At 35.1% G+C, this 26,119-nt stretch overlaps 1 protein-coding gene across 5 annotated transcripts in view; it reads left to right on the top strand.

Annotated features, from left to right (window-relative positions):
* The window catches only part of LOC132111690 (dystrobrevin beta-like), a 34,964-nt gene extending 10,475 nt beyond the window's left edge, over nucleotides 1–24,489 (top strand). Inside the window, exons 7-20 of one of the 5 annotated variants that reach the window (XM_059519240.1) lie at nucleotides 1,080–1,234; nucleotides 1,328–1,433; nucleotides 1,557–1,723; nucleotides 3,067–3,191; nucleotides 11,694–11,768; nucleotides 17,282–17,375; nucleotides 17,574–17,659; nucleotides 18,212–18,325; nucleotides 19,133–19,229; nucleotides 19,418–19,438; nucleotides 20,533–20,692; nucleotides 21,207–21,296; nucleotides 21,379–21,432; nucleotides 24,244–24,489. In XM_059519240.1, the coding sequence (XP_059375223.1) occupies nucleotides 1,080–1,234; nucleotides 1,328–1,433; nucleotides 1,557–1,723; nucleotides 3,067–3,191; nucleotides 11,694–11,768; nucleotides 17,282–17,375; nucleotides 17,574–17,659; nucleotides 18,212–18,325; nucleotides 19,133–19,229; nucleotides 19,418–19,438; nucleotides 20,533–20,692; nucleotides 21,207–21,296; nucleotides 21,379–21,432; nucleotides 24,244–24,293 (1,394 nt within the window). In that variant the 3' untranslated portion in view covers nucleotides 24,294–24,489. Of the gene's footprint in view, nucleotides 1–1,079; nucleotides 1,235–1,327; nucleotides 1,434–1,556; nucleotides 1,724–3,066; nucleotides 3,192–11,693; nucleotides 11,769–17,281; nucleotides 17,376–17,573; nucleotides 17,660–18,211; nucleotides 18,326–19,132; nucleotides 19,230–19,417; nucleotides 19,439–20,532; nucleotides 20,693–21,206; nucleotides 21,297–21,378; nucleotides 21,433–24,098; nucleotides 24,133–24,243 lie in introns of all 5 variants that reach the window. The other 4 variants (XM_059519239.1, XM_059519237.1, XM_059519238.1 and 1 more) reach the window with 4 other exon arrangements.
* Nucleotides 24,490–26,119: the final 1,630 nt, after the last annotated feature.

Raw genomic sequence — 26,119 nt, 5'->3', positions numbered from 1 at the left:
TAGATGTTCAGTAAGCAATGTAAATGCATACTAACAGATTAATAGAAAAATATTTGAATTTTTATATAATTTTTTTTTTTTTACAAAAGTAATGACTAGCAAATCTTGCAGTTCTCTCACTGTACATTGCTATTCTTGTTGTGGTAAAGTTAATAGTTTTGTAGCACTGCTATGATAGAGACGCAGTACCATCATGACATTAACAGATATCAAACAAAACATTGCCCATAGGTGTTATACACACACACACACACACACACACACACACACACACACACACTGTATGTGTATATATATATATAAATTTTTTATAAAAAAAAATAATCCAACCAAGTAACCCCCCCCCCCCACCCCCAACCCACTGTGGGATTTTTCACTCCATGTTGAGCTCAGAAGTTGGGAGCCCTGCTATTCTTTTTGTTAAATTATCACCATTATTCAAATTTTAAAGACCGTAAGCTCATATAATGTTTTTATTATAAATATTATTTATTTTAAATTATAAATACAAAAAGGCTTTTATGCCAAAAAATGTAACTGAGAGTTTGGCTCCCCCTTCTGTACATAATGTGTACTGAATTTAAAATTACAGTCCTATTAAAAATCTTGTCTGAAGACTCCTTGAAATTATTAAAAGACATCTCAGTACTACTACTAATAATAAAGATTTTATTTTCATATTTATTTTCTTTAAGCTGTATAGAAAGATCTGGTCAGAATGTTGTGTTATGTCTGACGAAATTACACAAATCAAAAGTCAGTTCATCACAGTAGATTGGATTTTTTGGGGGAAATAATGCATTTTACCCAGATATGTTTTTCCATTTTTTTTTGTACTTGTATACAGTATTTAAGTGATGCATATTTGTAATTTCCTTTAATGCCCCACAACAACACGCATCATTTTATCATTCCTAATCTGATAATCGATAAAGTGTTGATAATTATTAGATATCCTCATGCATTATAACTAAAATGTAATATAAAATATTAAAAATAATAAAAAATAAGGATTCATTCTTAAATATCTATCCATGACACGACATACAGTAACCCAAAATCACTTATATCTCTTTCAGATATATTTTCCCAGATATCAGATTCGAATGGGGTGATGGTCTTTGCCAAATTTGACCAGTTCCTGAGGGAAGTGTTGAAGCTCCCCACGGCGGTGTTCGAGGGGCCATCATTTGGCTACACCGAGCACTCTGTGAGAACATGCTTCACTCAGCAGGTGAGTACACCTTAAAAACATTCGGGATCTCATTCAACCTGTCTCAGTGTCTTTGAGGCTTTCACTAAGAGCGTCTTATCTGTGCTTTGCCAGAAGAAGATCTTGCTGAATACGTTTTTGGATGTGTTGATGGCAGATCCACCCCCGCAGTATCTTGTATGGCTACCTCTCATGCACCGACTCGCTAATGTAGAGAATGGTACGTGAAGCAACGGGATCGTTCCCAACGCCCACTGCGTCTGGACACCTCACTCAGTTAAATATGGCTCAGTTAAAACTAGGTTTGCGGCTGCCTGAAACCCTTTGTGCTTGTATCCCACAGTCTTCCATCCAGTGGAGTGTTCGTATTGCCGGAGCGAGAGCATGATGGGTTTCCGCTACCGCTGCCAGCAGTGCCATGGCTACCAGCTTTGTCAGAGCTGCTTCTGGCGAGGTCATGCCAGTGGCCCCCACAGCAACCAGCACCAGATGAAGGAGCACTCCTCATGGGTATGTAGCATTAGTTCACCCAAAAATGGAAATTCAGCCTTCATTCACTCACTCTCGTGTCATTTCAAAACTGTATTATTTTCTTTCTCCCAAGAAACACAAAAGGAGACGTCATGTTGAATATCTAAGCTGTTCTTTAGCTTATAATGAAAGTGGATGGTGATTTAAAATGCTCTAAAATGACAAAGGAAAAAAAAGACGGTATACCAATATGTTCTATTCAGTGTGTTCAATGGCTTTGTTAGAGGAACAGACCAAGCTGAGATCATTAATCATTAATGACAACAGATCTCAGGCTAAGACTAAGGTTCGACATAGTTCTGCATTAAAAGAGAAATTATTTTCCAAAACCAAAACTTCTGGACACACTTTGCTATAATAGTACAAGGTAGAAATATAGAATTTAGAAATACAGTAATGAGGTCTACTGAAGAATACTGTATTTAATAAATATGTAATAATGTAATGTGAAATATTATTACAATATAAATAACTTTTATATTAGGAAATGTATTCCTGTTAAAGAAAAGCAGAATTTTCAGCATCGTTACTCCAGTCTTCAGTGTCACGTGATCCTTCAGAAATCATTCTAATAAACTGATTTGCTGCTCAAGAAACATTTAATATTATCAGTGTTGAACTGTGCTTAAAATTTGAGTAAAAACTGGAATACCTTTTTTTTCAGGATCCTTTGATGAATATAAAGTTTTAAAATAACAGTATTTATTTGAAATCCAAATTTTCTGTAACTTTATAAAACGTCTTTACTGTCGCTTAATCAGTTTGATTCATCCTTGCTGTAAAAAAAGTAATTAATTCTCAAAACTTTTGAACAGTAGTGCACATTTTTATAGCAAAAATAGTTTGGCCTTGGCTGAGGGATGGATGGACAGCTAGTATATTGTTTCCTGTTATTCTTCTGCCATTCTTCTCTAATTCCGGATTTCAAGGAGTTCATGTTTTTCAGTGAGTGAGTTATATTGATTACATTTTTAATACTCAAGCGTTGTTCCAAAGCTCGTCACTATTCAACTATTCGCACTGCCTCACAAATCCAATTATAAGAGTTTCCCCCTCATTCTTACTACCTCAGTATTCGTTTTCTAACCACAGAGCAAGGATTTTTTGCTTTCATTAACTTTGAACAAAATATATCACATATACGTAAATTATGTAAAATGTTCTAGCTTCACATGGGAAGTAAGTCTGCGGCTTTTTATGTACTGTACAGATCAAATATGCATTAATTCTCCCTTTTTGCATCAATCAATTGCATATATTTTGGGGTTGTTTTTAGTATTTATTTTTAACTTTTCAGGATTTCTTTTTCACTCACTTTACAGAAGTCTCCAGCAAAGAAGCTCAGTCATGCCATCAGTAAGTCTCTGGGCTGCATGCCGATCGGTGAGCCGCCTCACCCTGTGTTTCCAGAGGCAGCAGAAAGACCTCAGGACCTCGCACACACCACGTGAGTTCTCTGGAGGGCTTATCCAATCGCATTTCTTTCTGCTATCTCAGCTCTGTTCAACATATACATCTCAAAACATTCATTCACTGCATTTCTGAATAACTTTGCTAACTATAAAAAAGAACGCAACGCAGATCCAGATTGGTTTTATGGCTTTTAAGTGCTATTTTAAATTTAAATAACAGTGAGGTTATAATCGTAATCACGTCCTCTTGTCTGAAATTCCACAGGATTTGTTTCTTGTTTCTATAGCGAGAGTGAATATTGATCTGCAGACCTATCATGGGAAAGAAATGTAATTAGAAAATGCCAAGAAGAAAGATATTGTGTGTAAAAAAATATATGGGTACAGTTTTCTCGTTTACTGAATTATAAATATCGGGGAGCTAAATCAATCTTGCCAGACCTTCGCTCGAAGGAACAGGCCCTGGTCTATAAGTACTTTCATTAACTGACACATGAACTTGGGGATTGATGAAGACCATAAAACTGCTGAACATATGTGCCCTCCACTGGAGGGAAAGTGGAGCAGATTTACTGTGTTCAGTTATTTTTCTGATCAAGTTACCAGCATTATGAGTCATATCAAGTATTAACAGCTCGGATAACAATCAGATGACTTTATAATATCATGCTTATAGAGTTTGCACTGTGGATGAGGAAAATGAGCACTACTATTGTTTCAATATGAGCTTAAGACTGTAGCCTGTGATCATTTATTTACTCATAGTGGTTGTCTTCTGATGAAAATATAGTTTTAATCTAGTCAATATTTTGTTATATTTATACATTTGAATCTAGTTTATCGTGACATATCATTTTAATCCATGAAAATGTGCAACAGTAAAAAAAAAAAAAAAAAAAAAAAACCTATACATTTATATGAATTTATTATTATAGAAATACATAAAAAAAATATTTAGCAAGGATGTGCTGAATTGATCAAAAAAACATTTTATTTTACATGCTACAATTCATTCTGTGCATTGATGATCAGCATTAAAATTTGACCTCGAGGAAGACATCACAGCAGTCACAACAAAGTGCATGGTGCTGTTTATAAAGTGAAAATACGTGATATAAAAAAATCAGATTTACTGGTCCTTAGATCCCATGCAGGCAGACGGTCTCCTGTGGGGACTGAAATAATAGCTGAAGTGCACAGTCATGCTCCAGTGGCATTTCTGAGCTGGCAGAGAATAGCTGCACTAAAACTGATGGAGGTTTCAAATTAATGGAGTACGCTGATAGTACCTGAGGCACGTCCCCTTGAGGATCCCGCTCTGTATCTTTATATAGATATACAAGCTTTTTAAACCTAACGTTTCTCTCAGATATTGACTATGACCCTTTCTGTCTGAAGAGAAGTATGGTGGATGACTGCCAACAAGACAACTGAACAGAATTTGGACTTTTCTTTATTTTTGAGTCCTCTTAATGAATACCAAAATGTTTTACTTTCTTAATACACATAACTGGTCTGTTTCTGTATCTGTACCTCTTACTTTTTAACTTTTCCCCCCAAGCCACCAATCACCATTCTTAGTATAAAATGCGTATTTTTACAATCAATTTCTGATGGATAAAATTCAGTACAGTATGCAATTTTGTCCTGTTTCACTCATTATGCCACATTACAAAAATAAATGTGTTGTGAATGACCCAACATGTGGTCTATAGAGTCAACTATAAACATTAAAATTGCAATAATTCATTTCTCCTTAATAAATAAAGATTTTGTACTTTATACTGACACCTAGTGGCTTGGATGTAGAATCACACAAGTTGTATTTGCTTACTGAGGAAATCTAATCTAGATTGTATTTTTACTTTTTTTTATTTAGCATTAATATTTTTATTTACAATGCCCTAAAGGGAATTAATTAAGAAATCCAGCTTTGCAGAGAAGATCTTAGGCTGTTCAGCACAGAAAAACTCTCTCTAAATGTGTTTATAAATTTGTCCCCTATAAGGAACAGTCACACTTACACAAGACTTACTCAGCAGCAATTATGTTACATTCACTGGCTTCAACGATAATGTTTTATGAGAATTAATGCCAGATATAAAGTTGTCTGCTATTATTCCTATATTATTGGCATAATCTGTTGACAAAGATGTTTTCTCAATATTTTTAAGTTACCAAGTGTAAATCAGTTCTTTTAAATGTTGATTTATGAATACATGCAGATTTTGTGGTTTGTATTTAATATCTGTATTCAAGTCCATTTGTTTTCAAAGGTGCATCCTGTTACAAACAAAATGTGAGATTCTTTGAGATATATTTAAGATCAAATATGTATTTAAATATAGTGAAAGTGACGTGACATTCAGCCAAGTATGGTGACCCATACTCAGAATCAGTGCTCTGCGTTTAACCCATCCAAAGTGCACACACACACAGCAGTGAACACACACACACACACACACACACCGTGAAGGGCACATTTGCCAGCTCATGTTCAGCTGCCAGCGTCGTCTTTTTTTAGTTCACAAATTCAGATTGCTAAGCAATTAAAACTGCTCTTTAAATATCCCTTTGTACCACTCGAATAGCATCAACTTCAATTAGTCTTTGTGTGAAAGAAATTTATTTTCAAAAAACGCTTGCTATTTATCGATAAAGAGAGATTTTCATAATGCTTCCTTTAATTTGCCACACAACAATTAGATATATGAAAGGGCTGAATTACAATAGATGTATATCAGACCTTGATTACAGTCCAAATCACATTAAAAGACATGAAATTGCATTAACAACCCATTTAGCTTCTGTAATGTGACATATTTCAGAATCAATCAGGATTTAAATGAGAATAATTATGTAAGTGACAAGGAAGATAAATAGTCTTCTTTAAATAAAAGACTTCAAAGACATACATTTTTCTCCTTTAATGTGCACCGATAAATAATTTACAATAAGAGCATTAATATGTATTAAAAGAGGTTAATTCTGAGATTAAACATGCACTCTGAATTGATTCCCCCTCTTCTGTCACACACTGTCCTCTCAGTTTATCTAAATGTAGTTTGAGGTGTCTGTGGGCCACTTCATCTCTTTAGTGCTAAATCAATCTTAAGCCTCCAGCGTTTGATGTTTACTATGACTGTGAAATGTAACAAGGCCACTTTTATGGACTCTAACAGATTTTACGATCTGTTTCATTGAGCATCTCCCTCAGCTCAGACAGAGATTTATGCATTCTTATATTGAGTATTGAAGAAAGTGGTTCTGCTGTGATAAATCTCATCAGTGTTGTAATATTACTTAATTAGTTGCACTTGCTAATACATTTTTACAGAAAATCTACTTATGCATACAATTCACTGCAGGTTCTAAGCTGAAATGTACAGTAGAGGCAGTAAAACTCCAACAACTTTTATTTCCTTTTTATACAAATTACGAATAAATGGGGCAGATTATCAATTAAAGACAAGCGATTCCTTGCAAAATGCTATGTTGTCTTCAAAACACTTTTACCAGAGTGCATGATTTGTAAACTAAATAAATTTGATGTTTGCATCACAAAACCAGCTCTATACAGTATGTATGACGCAGTAAATCTGCTCGGTAGCGCACCTGGTACAGCACTGCACCTGCTATGCAGAGTCACCAGTCGCTAAAAAAAGAGCTCAAAGACTTAAAGCAAGATAAATAGGGATGGTTTCTGCAGCAAATGCATTTTTAACTCATGTTTGCTTTTGTTAACACTATCGGTTATGTTTGGGTGCTATGTTATTTTCAAAGACATTTAGCAAGCATTAGCCTTTTAGCACCAGATTCACATTCATCTGTTTCAGATAAAACTGAACAGGCTTTTAGCACCACTAACTGAACTGGAATTCACCTTGAAGGTGTCACAAAATGTGCAAGAAGCAAAGTGATATAATTTCGCAGAGAGGTCGCCACAATCACATATTTCAAATGAGCCTGGGTTGAACATTACTATTTGTCACACTTTATGTATTTATTTATTCATGATTCCTAATCCTGAATAGTTTCTCATCAGCCTGGTCGATTTTGCTTGTTTATTTATAATCTCATGATTTCTGTTATTTGATACTGGATTGATGTGATACATGACATCAGTTACATTGGTTTTGGTTAAAATTATACAAATCAGGATCCTCGTTATTAGAGCTCTGACCCTCTCTGACCATCTCTTCCTCTTTGGGTAGCTGGCTGTCTGCGTAAACATGTCTGACGGCCTGTTACTGCCCCTCACAATTGGCCAGCATAGTGTTCCTGTTGGCTTTGACCTCAAGGTGACATCCATCAACATGATCCTCCACATCCCACTGTCACAAGCTGCAGGCCGCCTCGTTCTGATTGGTCATGACAGAGTCAGAGACAAGGAAAATCATGTCCGCTCGGTCCTGGGAATCAGAGAGACATAGGAACTCTCTGGACAGTGTTGTTGTTTTAAGTGAGATTAATTTCTATGATGAGCTGCAAGAATGTTGTTTTTCTGACAGCTGATGGCATGTCTTTCAGATCTTCTCCTGTTTGAACGATGGAGTTCTTTAGCACATGCTGAACCATAGGCAGGGACAGATGTCTGTGACTAATTTGCAGTGGATATGAATGAAACAAAATGGCACAAAGCATATTTTTTCTTGAACCGCTGACAGAATGTTTGTGGGTTGTATGTATGTTAAATAGGTCAATGACTAACCCACAAAAGATCTATTAATTCATTCAAAAATACAATTCATGATTACACCTCTTCTATGATGAAAATTTTCCTAATTTCTGGATTAAAATTCATTTAGATATTTTTGTGGCCAAGAAAAAAAATGTAAAAAAATAATCGCTAGAAACAACAAAATTTCTAGTTAATTTCACAAACAATTCCAAAGAAATGGCATTTAACAAAATGAACTAAACCCAAAAAAAAAACAAAAAACCATGAAGTAGAAAAACCGAAAAAGTATTTTCTTGTAAAACATACTCCAATAATCTTGTCAGAAGTTTGATACAACTGTCCTGATATCATTATTGAGAGAAAATAATTATTCAAAAAATTAGTGTGGCATAATCTTTATTTATTCGTTATTTTTATGAATAATATGTGAAAAATATTATTAATATGTTAAAAATATGAATAATATTATTAATATGTGAAAAGATGTAAGTTAATATGTTAATATGTGGAAAAACTCAAACATGCATTTATATTATTATGAATTCTTAATTCATGATATTAGTTTGAAAATTGTATTTCTTAAAAAAAAAAAAAAAAAAAAAAAATATATATATATATATATATATATAATTTATAAAGATATCACTGAACCAAATGCAATTGTTCCTGTTTCAAATATAGTTGAACAAAAATCCTCTTTCCTTTTACTTAATCAGTATGAATTAATATAATGTAGCTGAAATAGACAGTGATTGTCATGATGTGGTGATGGTCATATAACACTGATGTTTGACTGCAGATGTGCAGCATGGGCCCAGAACCATAACTTTCAGCGGAGACGTGATATTAGATGCTCCATATTTCTCCAGCTCGGGCTCTGTGAAAGTACTCAGTTCACTGTAATTAACCAGAGGAGAAGAGCGCCTGTGAACGGCCCCTTGATGTAATTCATTTGACCTCATAAAAAAGATGAGAGTGTGATTTTTGCCTTCCTCGGGCAGAACATCAGGATGAATAAATCTACATTTGTAGCAAGTCTGACATCTAAGACTTGTCAGCTCTGGCTTTGAATCTAGAGGAGTTTGCTAATCAAAGTTTAGGAGACGGTTTCATCCGGGTTTGATCTGCTTGGCGAATTTGAGTGGTTGGAGATTAGCTAAGACGTACATAGCATTTGAGGTTCAAATTAGAACTGAAGAATCCGGATCCGGTGACTGGGAGTGATGGGAGTGATGGGGTGCCACCTGTTAGCTGTGGGTTATATTTTTATGTTTGTACTGCACCATATGCCATTGATTGGAGAGATACATCTAATTAAAAAGGCCTCAGTATTTCCCATACTATCCCATCTTATCCCATAAATCTAGCATTACAGTTTTATTATCATATTATCATATTACAGGATTACAGTATACAACCCTCTTTAGTGACTGTGCCTATGAAGGATGGGTCAGGGTTGACTAGTTGTGATATACAATGTGAAATTTTGAAGTGGAAAGACTGAAATAATATTTTCTTGCAAAACATACTCCAATAATCTTTGTTGTATTTCGAAAAACTTAAAAAAAACACACACACATATATATATATATATTTTACAGTGAACAAAGTTTTACATTTTCATGCATACAGAACAATTTATATGTGAGTTGTATTATGAAATTTGTATTTTTATTAAATAAATGGTCTTTTAATTAGATTTTAATTCGATTTTGACATTTCACTAAAATCAAGACAAATGAATATACATCATTAAAATATTCTTGTAAATTATAATTTTAATTATTCACTTTAAAGTTCACATTGTATCTTTTTTTTACTCTGTATTCTGTAAATTATTTATAGTTCATTAAACAAACTTGAAATAGGTTAATTCTTTGTGAACGAACCCAACTCGGCTCTGACGACTCTAAATTCATCTCTACAAACAGCAAATCTCCTCAACAAAAGTTTCAAGACAATTTCTACCAGCTTTTCTCACAGATGAAACCCATTATATTTAGTAAATATTATGCCAGATTGTCCAGTAAATGCACTATGTTCTATTCACTCACAATGGCTTTCTGCAATATTGTATCCATATTGCTTCCATTCACACATCAGCGCCAAAATATCATTTGCCGGAAATGACCTTTAAACAGTTGGCACCTGTCCATTTTAGTGACATTTCTTTCCACAATGTAGATAATTGCTTTTTTTTTTGACAGGTTTACAACTAAACAGCATGGAGTAGCTGCATCAGCTCTTTCAAAACTTTGTGACTGGCTTTGTGAAAGGCTTGGAAAATGTATGGAAATAGCTGTATGAAACATATATCTAAATCAGCCTAATTATGCAAAGCTAGTTCATTCAGACTGCCATCTGGTCAATTTTGAAAACATGTAGATTTGGACTAAGTATTAGACTATTGTTTCTGTGTAGGCTGCATTGTGTATAGTAATTGTGTTGTAAATGAAGCTCTGTTGGAAAAGGGGATTGTTTGCTCTGGATTATTGTGACTAATGTGGATGGCTGGAAACAGATTGGAGAAATGTAAATAGTCTTAGGGAAGAATATTGCATCTATTTCTGAGTGGCTGAAAGTACTGTACGTGCATCTAAACTTAGGAGCCGGGAGGCTGGAAGAGAGAGAGAGAGAGCGAGAGAGGGAAGAGGAGAGAGTAAGAGTGTGTCTGGATCGTCACCGTGTCATGTGACTGTCAGGTTTCCTTGGAGACAGCAGCAGTGTTTGCATTGAGATGCTCCTTCAGTTGAGCACAGAGCAGGACGGGGAGCTGGACAGAGCGGTCCCCGCTTACGTCTCACCACTTGACAGACGGCCACTCTTTGCCTTGCGGGAGGTGCGTGAGTAATTGCATAGAACAGAAGGGCTTTATTAATATAAAATGAGTCTTTTGTGGTTCCAACGAGTTATAGTAAAGGTCTAGCATGTGTTTGGGGATTTTCTTGCCATGTGTTGGATCGCTTTGCTCGATGCTGGTTATTATTTGCTTTTAGGATGCCACAGCTCGGCGTGTGACATGATGCTAACAGCCTCAGGGAACATTAACATTAGGACGTCCCAGTAATGCAAATGCGCCGAACCTCCGAGCGACTGAACTAAGACACAACAGTCTTTGGATGTTTCCTTTCATTTGAAGAGATTGTATTGCAGCAGGCAAACGCCTCTGATATGTGCAGGGTACCCAGAGAAAACCGTATTATTTAAAAATGATGATTTTCAGGTTAAAAATCTGAAAAAAGTTTGAATAGTTAAGATAGATTTTTTTAAATGTGCTGAACTCTAAATTTCAGATTACTATTCATTAATCATAAATAACTAGAAAAATGATGGAAATGTATTAAACAGGATAATAATATATTAATTTTGTGAATTAATAGGAATTAGCCACCAGTTTCCCAAAACCTAAAATAATGACTAGACAAAAAAAAAAAACGATTTATGTTAAAAAAAATTTAATTACTCTTATGTAATGAAGCGAAAAGTTCTGTCATGTGTGTCCATCAGGAATGGCGGGCATTGAGTCCAGATGGATCCCGTGGCACTGTTTACTCACATAAATTACCTTCTGCAATGTCACCCCCTCCTATTTCTCCCAACCTTCTCGGATTCCTGCAGCTTTAATTAGAGTTCCTCCAAACCCTTTTGTCGTCTTGTTAACTTAATTAAGTTTGGGCAAATAGCATTAAATTAAAATGTGTGTTTCTGGAAGGCAATTATGATGAGGAAGTTTAATGTGCGTTCAAAAATAACATCACTTCTTAGAGCGGTTTGATGTCTTTTGTGCACTCGGAAAGCTTAGCGCGTCATCCGTAGGTTTGTGTCTAGGCTTGACTTAAACTCTGTGATTTTGCAGTCAGCTGAGGCCAGTGGCCAACGACATGAATGATACGGTTCTCATTTCCTCCGGGGCGCCCACGCCTTCAAAAAGGTAAGCGTTCCACACAGGCTTCTGTCTGCATGCTGACTGTGTGTGTGTGTTTTTAAGCCCCTCCACTTAAGCCTGTTATGTAAAATGGCTTGTTTTGAAATTATGTTGCGTGCGGATGAGTAGAAGATTGTTGCATTTTTCTCTGGGCGGAATATTTTCCATGTTTATTGCATCGCTGAAGAATTAGGTTGAATGTTTGCCTTTCAAATGCAGATTACTAAAAGCATTGAATCGAGAAATAGGCCTGCTGTCTCCGAACCCTCTGCACTTCCCGGGCCGGGGCTGCAGCCCAAGGTGATCCGGAAGATAAACTCTGATGGAACGAAAGCCTTATCTTGTAAATAGAGAGCTGGTCAGGTTGGCATTTTTGGTTGTTTTGTGCTCATGACACCTGCCCAGGTTCCCAGGACAAATACCTTTTGTCTTTCAGGCATTATGAAGTTTAAGGGTTAGATCAGCCCAAAATGAAATTCATAAGTCATTATTTTTTCTTCCTCATGTCATTCCAAATCCTTCAAGGCTTCTTCAGAAAACAAAAAGAGATTTTAGGCAGAATGGTCCTGCTGCTCTTTTCTATAGAATGAAATTGAATGAGGACGGGTGATGTTTGAAAAATTACAAAGAAATGTGTGAAAAAGTACCATAAAAGTAGTCGTTTGATTTAGAAATTTTGCATCTTCTGGTGTTATACAATTACTTTATGTGAAGAACAAAAAAGTTGCTATCCACTGAAAATCATAGCTGAAAATGAAAATGAAAATCGTTTGTCATATTATTGCAAAACTGTATGACATTCTTCAGTAGAAAAGAAGAAATTTCAATTCAAAATCAAAATCATTTCAATGAACCAGATGTGGCATGTTTAGCACATTTGCACGTATTCTGCTCTAAATATAGCCCAGCGTCTAAGCCAGGACTAGTAGACTGGTAAACACTTCACCCTACATGAAATCCCTCTCCGTAATGAACAGAGTCAGTCTAAAAGGAGCTGACTTTACTTGACTCTTTAACCTCAGGCGTTCGGAGATGCCATGCATTTAAATGAGGTCTGTGGTCGAGGGAGATTGTAGATGTTAGTTTCATCTCCGCTTCCATCAATAACGCGCCACTGGCTATGAAATCAAAGACACAGACTGTCAGACTCTCTACTTGAACCTTTCACCCAACACCACAGTCTCACATTACAGCACATTGTTTGTGTGAGTATGATGTCAAGTGCTGCTGGTGATGGCTGCGGCGCCAAAAATGTACGCAGAATTATAATGCACTTAATTCTTGTCTCGAACTCTTGTTTCCTGGAGTCTGCCAAAATGGAGATGTTAGGGGACACAAGAAGTGCTCCTTAGCATTCTTATGTAATTACGCTGGGTTCAACCTGCCGCTCTTGATTACATTTGTCGTGTCGTGATGATTTTCAGTAGTCAATACCAATACCGGTGAACCTACACAGATTACTAAAAGCATTCAATTGAGAAATTGGCTGCTGTCTGTGAACCCTTGGTGCGTCTCATGCTGGGTTACAGCCCAGAGTGATCCAGTGATCGTTTATTTGCACATGCTATCTGCATTGTTTTACCACCTAATTCGCTAAATTATGCAAATCAGGTAAAGCTGCAAGTGCATCAACAAAATCTGTAATGAATGCAATTCCCGATCTTTCAGGCTGGTTATAAATTCTTCGTTATATGGAGGATGCAGCAGACGACTGTGATCTGGGAAAGAACACTTTACTGTGACTCAAGCACTATTTCTGTCCATTTAGCAACAGGTTCAATAAGGTTATGGGTGATTAGTGATTAAGATACAATTTAATACCAACACAAGTATATTTTCACGATTCTAGTTACCTATTTTCTACCACATATTTAAAAAGTTAAATATGAATAAAAATACTAACTGATTATGTATTACTTTAAATGATAGCCTAAAATAACTGTTTTCTATTTGAATATATTTTAAAATGTTATTTATTTTTTTGTGATGGAAAATTCTACAGTGTCACGTGATCCTTCAGAAAACATTCTAATATGCTGATTTCCTTTTTATTATTATCACTGTTGTAAACAGTTGTGCTACTTAATATTTTTGTGGAAACCTTGATATAATTTCTACAGGATTTTTTCATGACTAGAAAGTTAAACAGCATTTATTTGAAACAGAGATTCATTATAAATGTCGCTACTGTCACTTTTAAATAATTTGATGTGTCCCTGCTGAATAAAAGTGCTGAAAAAGTTTGGTTTTGAACATTTTTCTTTTAAATATATTATCTTAGTACTAAAGTGGCAGAACTTTTGACATTGCTGATGTCTGCCATGTTGTAAACTGTGATTATTTTGTTCGGACCGTAATACTGTGCATAACAGCTTGATGAAGATGACTTTCCAAAATGACATTGCCCATGCAGTTTATAAAACAGACAGCTTTATGTACACTTGCACACAGTTACAAAATCATCACATTGTTCCATTTCAGTAGTGACACTTGGTACCTTTTATTTTCTCTTACTTCCAACATTAATAACAAGATTCTGTGCAGAACTTTTTGAGCCTTGAACCTTTATAAAACTCATTTTGGGTGTAATTGCATGGCCTTGTAGGAAGCTCAGAGCTGTAGGCGGGACAGTGAGCGTGAGCGAGTCTCTCTGCTGACGGTGCACCTCTCCAGCACACGTTCATTTACTGGGTCGAGGCTTCAAGGACATCTCCACGTGTAGAATTTATCGTCTGCTGGGTCATGGCCAGTCCTGCTGCCAGAACAGAAATATTATTTTCCATTTGCTCTGAATGAGTTTTTAATTTGAAGTTAAGTGAGTATTGACCACCTGTCACTGGATATGAAATCATAGACTCCTCCTCTATCATAGTCTAGCTGTATGTTGATATGCTCTCTGTGTCCTTTATCTACTTTTGCATTCAAAGGGGTCAGAGTACCTTTTATTTTTTATTTTATATATTTTTTAAAAATGTTCCCCTTCAGGTCCATTTAGAATGTAAAATGATTGTGATTTTTATGACTTTTATATTCTTTTGACAAACTAAAAATGACATGAAGATATTTATCATATATTTAGTTAATGCAGGAATAGCAGATGTTCACACTGTCACTTCTACTGTATATAATTTTCTTTTGGCAATAAATTTGAGGTGATGTGATCTGTTATTGATAGTATTTTCACATTTTTGGACTGTGTAGAGGAAGCATGGAAGCTATGTGCCACCAATTGTTTTATTTTCCATAAGGGACTGCATGTTTGGACAATTAATTTTTTCACTTGTTCTTGTTGTGGGGCTGGTGGATCACACGCATGGGACTCCTTTGTTATGATCAGTCTGTAAAAATTAAATTGTGTTGCTATTGTATTGCAACAATACAAACTTTATAATCATCGGGAAGAAGGAGGCGGGACCTGTGGACAATCAAATAAGACTTTAATTACAAAATAAACACAAAACAGCGCATCAGCCCCTCACGGACGACTGACGCGCACAAATAAAAACCAAACTAAAACTAACACCCAGACCTGTGCCCTAAGCACAAGAAAGTGCTAAATAATAATACTAATATAATTGCATATTTTAATGTTAAAGGAAATTTTACATGTAATTATAATAATAATAAATAATTATAATTATCGATATAATTTTAATTGTAGTCATTTGTAATATTTCAAATGCAATTTTAATCATTTAATATTTTTGTATTAACAATGATCATCATCATTGTTATTATTATCATATTATTAATTTAGAACAATTTTAATTTGATATTTGGAATACAATTTACACATTCAGAATAACATTTTCATAATTACATATTACTGTAATGTTACATGTGTTATGTTGTTGTGATAATACATAATAATAATAAAAAGAATTGTACATTTTAATATTTTCAAATACAGATGTAATATATTTTAGTATTTTTTGTAATGTTACATGTAATTATTTTTTATGTTTCGAATGTAATTTTAATAATTTTGTTTATTGCTGTAATGTAATACTAAAATAATAATAAACGATAATCATCATCATCACCATTATTATTATTATTATTATTAATGTTACATTTTGTAATAATAATGACTAATAATAATTATTATATTATTTTAATTTAGTAATATTTAATAATTCAAATAGTTTAACATAATTGAATATTACTGTTATATGTATTATTATTATTATAAAGCTTACACAGGCATATTTCCAGGTAAAGAATTTGAGGAAGACCAATTTGTTTCTCCTAGGACAGAGTTTTTTTTTGTTTTGTTTTTTGTCTCTTGCTATGCACTTTTTCTTAGTGCACATCATTGTAAACATACCCTCTATTTGTTGAAAGTGCTCCTAATGAGAAAATATTACCCAGAGCACCTTCAAGTGTCAATATAAGTGCCTAACAGCTGCTGTCAGGGTGCCATATCAATTTGTGGATTCCAGTGGATCATTCTCAGCATGACACTGATTATTATCAACACCATGTCTGTCTGTGAGACGTCTGGCATGGAAACAACCCTCTTAATGAATCACTCCGCTGAGACTGCGAGAGTTCAGGAAAGTCACGGCGGCTGGGCCACAGAGACTGCCACAGCAGACCAGCTCTATGCAAGCCATTCATTATCCTATTGTATTATCAGACTAATACAATATTTGTGTTACATTTGATTAATGAGTGGAGTTGTGTGCATTTTGATAAATGCGTGTTTTTGTGTGGTGTCTAACTCATAGAACATACACATTCACACATATGCACACGTGATTCACTCCTAATTGTAGAGCACTTAATGAGGAAGGAAAACATATGCTCTGTCATCTGCTCCAGCCATATGCCAAACCTTATAACATAAGAGCCAGCCACACCACCAGAGCCTATCCACTGCACACGTCTGCGTTCTACAGCCACTCAAACACAACAGACCTGCTCTCAAGCTTTTAGGTGGAGGAAAATGCTAATACTGCTATATTATAGAAAATCTAATGTAATGATTAAAAATTTAATGTATATTAAACTGCTAAAATTAAATGAACAATTACAAAATGTACTGAAAAAAATCACTAAAATATTATATTATATTATATTATATTATATTATATTATATTATATTATATTATATTATATTATATTATATTGACTTTGTGTATAATAAACAAATGTACAACTGAATATTATATTATATTATATTATATTATATTATATTATATTATATTATATTATATTATATTATATTATATTATATTATATTATATTATATTATATTATATTATATTATATTATATTATTAGTAAAGTATAATAGAATTATAATAAATTATATTATGTATCATGGCAGTACTTAAGCTGCTTTAAACTATAACTGCTATAACTAACTACGAGTTTTTAGAGTATCTTCCTGATGGTCATGTATCACCTCAGATGTTTCATTTCTCGTGTCGATCTGCCATCATCCGTCTCATGCTCCTTCACTCTCTTTGCTTCTCTTCTTTCTTCTTGCTGTATTCTGTCTCTCTGTCTGGACAGTAACACCCTTGAGAGTCCCAGCAGACTGGATGAAGAACATCGTCTCATCGCGCGATACGCTGCTCGTCTGGCAGCGGAGGCCAGCAACTCCACTGTGAGACTCGCTTCACAAACGAGGACACTTTTAAGTTACTGTGTGGAATTAATGAAAATCTACAGTGTGTTTAGTAATATTTGTTATAGCTTTTATGCTCCATAACTAGGCAACTTATTTTTTTAATGTGATCATTTAACGGCATATTTCTCATTAGTTTTGCGCAAAATCAGTGAAACGAATTATTTTGTCTTTCAGCAATGCCCTCCATCTGATCTGAGTTTCAACTTTGATGCTAACAAGCAACAGAGGCAGCTCATCGCAGAACTAGAGAATAAAAACAGGTGGGGTTTTGCTTTGCTTTACAATGGATCTACATATCTTTAAGCTAAATTAAAGTAAGTCATTATGTATTCATATTTACTGTTCAAAAAAAGAATAACAATAATTGAAATGCTGTAATCATGTAATATATTGAATTATTCATCCAATAAAAAACATTTCATATTTAAATAGTTAAATTGTATAATAATAGCAGTAATAATAATGAAAATAATAATGATTATTATTATTATTGTTGTAATATATTCAATTATCCAAACAAAACGTAATTATTGAATACGTATGAATTACAATGAATTAAATTTAATACTACTACTAGTAATTATTATTATTACTATTGTAATATATTCAATTATCCAAACAAAACTTAATTATTTAATACTTATGAATTACAATGAATTACAATGAATTAAATGTTATACTACTACTAGTAATTGTTATTATTACTATTTTAATGTTTAATTACAATAACAAAGACTGTGTTACAGTAGAATCGAGTGCTTTCAAGAGATGCCAGTCAAGTTGATTTTGGTTACTGTGTTTGGTGCCTACAGGGAGATACTGCAGGAAATCCAGCGTCTGCGTCTGGAACATGAACAGGCTTCTCAGCCCACCCCTGAGAAAGCCCAGCAGAACCCCACTCTACTGGCAGAGCTACGGCTGCTACGGTACACAAATACACAAACACATTCACACACAGCCTTTATACATGCATGTACAAAACAACAACAACAACAACAGAATGGGTGTGGAATTAATCAGAGCATTCAACTTTAAATTACCCATTACTTTAGTTAACCAGAGTGTTATTAGGAACATATAACAGGTTTTAATGAACTGGGTGGGATATCACTCCCTGTAGTCATTGTTCAAGTCATTTAAATGGAGTACCTCTTATGGGCACCAGAGGGCATGTAGAAGCCAAATTAGTTTTCTTTAATAATATATTGGTCTGATAAGATGAGTGGATGAGCACATTTCTATTATGTGCTGTTTTTGCCCTCTTTGTTTTAGTTTCGTGGAGATTTAGCCAAGTTATGTGCATTTCTGAGCAATCCAATCGATTTCATGAAGGACTTGAGTGGAAAGGGGTCATATTCTGCACTTTTGTCTTGATTTTTTTAATGTTAAGCAATATTTCGTAATTTAGTTTTACATTTAACCATTATTATAAAAGCTTTTGGTACTCTACCTTTAAGAATAGTGTATGCAAATATCCTCTACTTGTGGTTCTGAAATCAATACAATTTTAGCATGAGCCATTTTTCCCACTTAGGTTTTGTAAATTGTATGAGTGGGTTGTGGAGGGAGCTTTGCATAACGGACATAGTACAAGGAGCTTTTTATTTCAAAAGAGCAAAGGAAATCCTGTTTTCCATCATGTGTGCCCTTTTAGCTGTGTATATTTGGCAGTCATTGATTTTTATGATTCATATGGTGATTCATTTATTCATTTTGTTTGTCATTTGGTTCAGGCACAGAAAAGATGAATTGGAGAGGCGCATGTCAGCCCTTCAGGAGAGCAGGAGAGAACTAATGGTCCAGCTGGAAAGTCTCATGAGGCTGCTGAAGGTACGAAACTTGTCGGACACCAATTTGGCTCTTCATTTGCCACGGCAAGGATGAAAACTTCATTTGTTTTCTCGTTCTGTGCTCACTGTTTGTCTCTCTTGTTTTCGGTTCACCTTTCTTTTTCCCACCGCTGTTTCTCTGACGTGTCTGTTTTCACTCACTGTCATCTCTCATCTTCTGGCTGACAGGATGAAGAGCAGAAACAGGCAGTAAGTGTTCCTTTAATACAGCTCTGCAATTCTGGAGTAAACACGCAGAGTCACATCTGCGAAAGTTTGATCTAACATATGTGTTGTGTTTGGCAAACCACAGATACTTCCAAAAAGGTAAAAGGTAAAAGAATAATGGGTTGCATAATGCTGAAAATGGAGAGGATCGCTGACAAAAAAAAAAACTTCTTACCCTCATCTTCTTTATTCTTTGGAACACAAAATGAGATATTATAATGAATGTTTAGGCTGCTCTTTTCAATACAATGAAAATGAATTGGATTTTTTTTTCACCAAGCTCTATCAGTGCTTTATGAGCTTTATCAGTCATTTGCCGCGGCATGAAAATAATAATCTGTATCCCTACTCTTTTTTTGTCATTTTTGGAGTGCTAGTCCATTGTGTCCCACAAAAGAAAGAAAGTCATATATGCTTGAAATGATATAAAGATGAGTAAATGCTGACAGAAAGGGACTGTTCAATAATTTACTACCATAAAACTTTAAAAATGACTAATAAGTGAAAGTTGATTAATGAGAATAAAGCATGGATATGTCATGAGCTTATCGCAGACTGTCTGTGTGGGCGATCTCTGTCATGTCTGTTCCTCATAGCGAGGACATGAAGCTCCCATTTCCAGTCAAGTCCCACTGCTTTGTTCCTGTGACCCAGGGAGGGACCACGAGCTGCATGTCTCCCTGCCAAATATCAGAGACCTGGTCTCCTTTCATCAGGGCTAAGCACCTCACGTCTAATGCGACTGCAGTCTGGCCAGCCATCTGCTGCCTGGCAGTGGGCCACAGGCCCTGGGCCCAGCATCAATCTGTGGGACAGTGCGGCCCTTTTCTACCATCCTTTTGCTTCTCTAATGGCACTTGCATGCTGCTCAATGAGCTCTCAGGCCAAAGATTTATGCGTTACAATCTAAAGAAACCGATCAAATATCTATAGGTGTGTCTGAAGTAGTAGATTTTTATTAATAATAATAATTAATTATTAGTGCTACTTGGGGGGAGCGAGGGACCAATGGAGGTTCAGGTTGTTACACATGTAGTGTAATTTTTGTGTTCTCCTCCCTCATCTCCCTCCTACAGACTCAGACGGGGAGTTCGCCCCACTCATCTCCCAGCCACAGTGTCAGCTGCACCATGCCTATGCCCATCCGCTCCACCTCAGCCGGCTCGACCCCCACACACACACCACAGGACTGCCTGGCAGGGGTCGGAGATGACGTGCTGGATGCCTTCTCTCAGGGTGAGAAGTCTGAAGCTTTGCATTGACATTATCATCCACACAAGATGATTAGAAGATCTTTATAAAATGATTGGAAGAAGTTTAAAGATGATGATTGGAAGATGTTTAGAAGATGTTTAGAATCTGTTTGGAAGATGATTAGAAGTTGATCAAAAGATGTTAGAACATATTTAGAAGGTGCTTAGATCATATATCAAATATCATTAGAAGATAATTATAAGAGGATTTTGGAGATGTTAAGAAGTTTAGAAGATGATTATGAGATGTCCATAACAAGTTTACAAGATTAGAAGATGTTTAGGGGAAGAATTCTTTCTATAAAATAAAGACTGGGGCATTTAGCACTAAAAATATCATTAATGTAGTCTATACAACTGTTATTGACTATATTCCAAGACATGTAATGCCATATGATTGTGAGGAACTGACGGAAACTTAAGTCGCTAAATTAATTTTGGATTGATATGTTGTACCTCTGGTTATTGTGATCTGAAAATGTTCCTCTTTCATCCAGGTGTACCAAGAAATCTCCGTAATGATCTTTTAGTGGCTGCAGACTCAATCACAAACACTATGTCGTCACTAGTGAAAGAACTTCATTCAGGTACTTTTGTAAACTCACTTCTGCCCTCTAAGAACTCACATCATGATTTTAGTAGTAATTGTAATGTTTGTAAATTATGCAGTGGATGACGGTTTAGAGGAAGAAGAGGAGAACATGCGAAATGGAAGGGAGAAGGGTTAGTCCCAAAGGCCTTGTTTGCCATTTTACCCTTATTCCTTACTCATTCCTTTACTTATCTTTTCTCAGAATGACAACTGATATAATAAAACAGTAAAGGCCCAAAGTCCAATTACCTTGTAATAAGCTTCCAAGCTTTTATTTATAGGGATGCACAATATATCGGTATAGTATTAGAGTTATTGATCCCGGTCTAGTATTAGAGTTACTCTCTCTCTCTATATATATATATTTACATTTAAGAATTTGCATACAATTCCCATCAAAAGTTTGGGGTGAGATATTTTAAAGACAGTAGTGGTTGTATTCAGCAAGGATGAAAATTGATCAAACGTGAAAAAATACATTTATAGTGATACAAAAGATTTCAGTTTAATATATTTTTAACATTTCTATTGATTAAATAATAATAAAAGAGTTTTATTATTTATAATAATTAAAAAAAGTTTTTTGAGCACCAAATCTGTATATTGGTGATGATCTCTGAAGGCTCATGTGACACTGAGTATTGGAGTAATGAATGCTGAAAATTCAGCTTTGCCACCACACCATAGAAATAAATCACATTTTAAAATATATTAAGATAGAAAATAGTTCCTCTTCAAGAACTCGAGCTGTGTCGAGAATGATTTGGGGAACGCCTCCAGCGTGATGTCTCTGAATAATGTGTATTATCATTCAAATGGATGGGCGAGACGTCATAGGCGGGTGACGTCAGAGACCAGGAAGCATAAAAGCACGAGGGGTGAAGCCGGCAACCAGCCTTCTGTTTTCAGCAAGCGCTGTGTGTGTGTGTCAGTCGCTATCTGTTTGTGAGTCTTATTTAGAGTCGTTTTTCCACTGATAAACTCCATTTGTCAAAGCTTCAATCAAGAGAAGTTTTGGGTGTGAGCAGGCAGCGTTCAGGCTTTTTTGTTTTCCCTGCCTACAAAAAGAAAAAAAAAAATGGTAGGGACACACGCAGCTCGCGTGTTGTAGTGGTGGAAATTATGATTCTTTCAAGAGATTCGTTCATTTTCAGTTCGTTGACCAAAATGATTCGTTCAGATTCGTTCACTGATTCGTTCAGTGACCATTTCTTCGTATTACACAAAATATTCCAGCAGGTGGCGAAAAAGAGTGTATTATGTGTTATGTCTTAAGTCAATGAACGTATTCACGTGTGACAAAAACTGATTTGATTTTATTAAAAGGTGTGCATAATCGCATTCAATATACAAAGTCTAATTAAGTGATTCAGATGAACAAAGCACGAGGTTTTCTTGCATAATTAGCATTTTAATTGTTTGGTCAGACCGTTCGTATATTATATATTCACATTCAGAAATCGGGGATTAAACGTCTAGTTATGTTCTGTATGCTAAATATGAAAACAAGCATATGTGCACAGTACCTATAACTGTGCTTTGCATTTTGAGCGATTGACATGCTAAATTGCCAACTGACCCGGTTTGCTCTCATTCATTCCGCTCTCGAATGAGATAAGTTACTTACCAGTTCATTTCATTCACGAACGAGATTTACTAAATCATTCAGCTCAATCACGAACGACATGGGTGTCAGATCAGTCATTTCATTCACAAACGACGTGTCAATTCATTCAACTCGTTCGTGAATGACGTGTTCCAGTTCAGTCATTTCATTCACAAACGAGATTTACTAAATCATTCAGCTCGATCACGAACGACATGGGTATCAGATCAGTCACGACATGTGTCATTTCATTCAACTTGTTCGTGAATTACATGTGTTCCAGTTTAGTCATTTCGTTCACGAATGATAAGATTCTCTAGATCTCGTTCAGACTCGTATGATACGCGTTCAGTGAAGGACGTATTCGTTCACTACATTCAACAAATCAGATGCTCCTTTACATCTCATACTCGAAGGCTATTGGCTCGAGGTTGAGTAATGCTCTGACAGGATGAAACATTTCAGATACCGGTTCACCGAGCAGCGCATGTGTTGCTAATAGTGCCGTGCTGCTGTGGAGTGAGGAACTCAGTGAACGAGAAATATGAGTCAGTTTATTGTGTGAACAAGAACGATACATTCACTTAAAAGATTTGGAGGCGTTCCCCAATGCGTTCTCGATGCAGCGTCTCATTCCTTCAAGGAACCAGGGTTACATACGTAACCTTAGACGTTTTTTCACAATTCCACATTACTGTTTTTACTGTATTTTTCAAACAAATGAAGGCCAGACTTCTTTAAAAACATTTAAAACATTATTTAAAAACTTTTGAACAGTAGTTTATAAATTGTTTCACACTAAATATGTAATTCTGCATATTCATTGTCATCTAGTGCTCATTTAAAGTCTTTAAAAACACAAAACAAAATCATTAACAGTGTTAATCTTCAGTAAAATTAATACCCAAATTAGCATTGTACTGTATATTATAATGTGATGCTTAAATTCACTTGTAGCAGTATTGATATTTATTCATATTTATATAGACAAAGTAGTATAAATCTTAATATCAGTCATTTATCTGTTCTTGGACATAGCATGGCAATATTATTAGATTATTGGAATTTTAATATCGGTGCATCCCTGATTATTTAACAATATTAAACATCCCCAATTACCAGATTATAGAATGTAGTCATTAGTTGACCATAGTTTCTCAGTTTGATTAAGGCCTATTTTTTTTCTTCTAGCTGAGTCAGAGTAAAAGAATATAGAATACTTCATGTAAGTATAAATAAGAACATTGTCTAGTCCTGCCCTTAATGCCAAAGTAAAATGTGCAAAATACCGTGGAGCCGCCATGACCCCCTAACCTTAAATTTGTGTTTTGTCCAGTGTCATCACTGAAGCATTCTGGGAAAAGGAACTCCACCCCTTCATTCTAAGCTCCAGGAAAGGACCAGCGACATCAAAACCTCCCTGGCATTCGCATATAGACAAATACATGCTCTTCCCCAGCTGGCTTTCACTATGTGAAACCAATTCAATTCAAACCTTGCACAGAGCAAATTGTATTTATTAGGAAGTATATAAATATTTAAATATAGGTCTATATATATATATATATATATATATATATATATATATATATATATATATATATATATATATATATATATAGCTCTATGTCTGTCTGTATAAACCCATTGTTATCACATTACCCATGAGAATGGCTTGTTTGTGCTTTCTTAAAAAACCTTTATGACTTTGTGATCACTACTTTCTAAAACGAACGCACTGTGCATCTTCATGACGTCACTCAAATATATCTATGCTTTAGCTATTTTTCCAGATGTTCCCCACACTGGATGCTTTTTTGTAAAACTAGTGATGATTTTTTTGTGTTTTAATGCATGGAGTGGCTCTACTGGATAGGTGGAGAGGGTCCGTATTTGCTCTGCATGTGACATTTATTCCAATCGACTTGAGTGATGCCTGCTCCGTCGCTCCTCGTAGTCTTCTGATCATCAAACTGCTGCTTCTGCATCACACACATCAGAACCACCATATATCAGGGATGTCTCGTACAGCTCGCTGTTTGTCTGGGATTTCCTCTACTGTGTTAAGTTTAGCCCGTTGTTGTGGCCGTTGTTTTAGCACTTCGGTATTGCCTCTTAGTTTAGAGTATCGCATATATATCTCTGTATTTTTGAAGAGCATAAAAGGACTTTATTGGAATACGGATATATGTTCCGTATATCCATAAACCAGCTTAGCCTTCTATCTTTTGAGTGCACACGTCTCTGTAAAAGTTATTTCAAAAGCTTTATTGAGTTTGTTATTGTGTAAACTTATGTGAAATAAATGAAACCAGTGCTCAGGGATTGTTGAGAGAGAAACACAGTAGCAATGCTCGTGAACAAATGGGTGGAATTCACTTTGACACCACAAAGGTCAAATGTCAAAGATTAGCACAGGTCATAAAAACTTTATGGAACGGCTGAGTGTGGAAAACAGGATCGTTGTATGGAGGCCTATCTCTGCCACATAAAACAAAATGCTTAGGTAAACCATAATTATGGCAGAAAATGTGATAATGTCATAACTATGAGATAAAAGTCGAAACTGTCATGGTCAAAATTATGAAAAAGTTGAAATTATGAGATCATATGAAGTCTTAATTATTACAAGTCAACACTGAGATACAAATTCTTGCCATTCAATTATGCCATAGAAGCATATTCTTACCAAATTCTTACCAGAATTCTGACTTGGTATGTCATAATTTCAGCTTTTTTTTTATTATTATGATATTTAGGTCATAATTTTGATTCGGATTTACAAAAACAAAGGCTTCCCGAGTATTAAGAAGAGGACATGCTTAGAGTCTAAAGCTTTATTGTCATGAGGAAGACAGTTTGACTTACTGTACTTGAATTGGAAGGAATTCAGGTTCAATAATTACATTTATCTAATTATTATAAGTATGTAATTGTGTTATACTTTTGTGATTTGTTCTTTGTTAGTTTGGTTTCAAGTAAGAAATAATAATAACCATTATTTAAAAAAAAGTTTTGTTTATGACTGCTAACATTTGAATGCTAAATTAATTCCATTGAGCAACAATTTGAAGTGAGTTTTAGTGTAGAATATTCAAATCCTTTTACATTTATGAGATTCAATAGATGAAACGATTCATTCACTATTACTTTTCTAAAATGCTTGTAATTCTGCATAAGGAAGTCTTCTGAATGGCTACAATATGAAGTTT

Source organism: Carassius carassius, chromosome 31 (assembly GCF_963082965.1).
Source record: "Carassius carassius chromosome 31, fCarCar2.1, whole genome shotgun sequence".
In the NCBI taxonomy this organism is placed as follows: domain Eukaryota; kingdom Metazoa; phylum Chordata; class Actinopteri; order Cypriniformes; family Cyprinidae; genus Carassius; species Carassius carassius.
The sequence above is the reverse complement of the archived record's forward strand: the minus strand, read 5'-3'. Positions and strand labels throughout refer to the sequence as shown.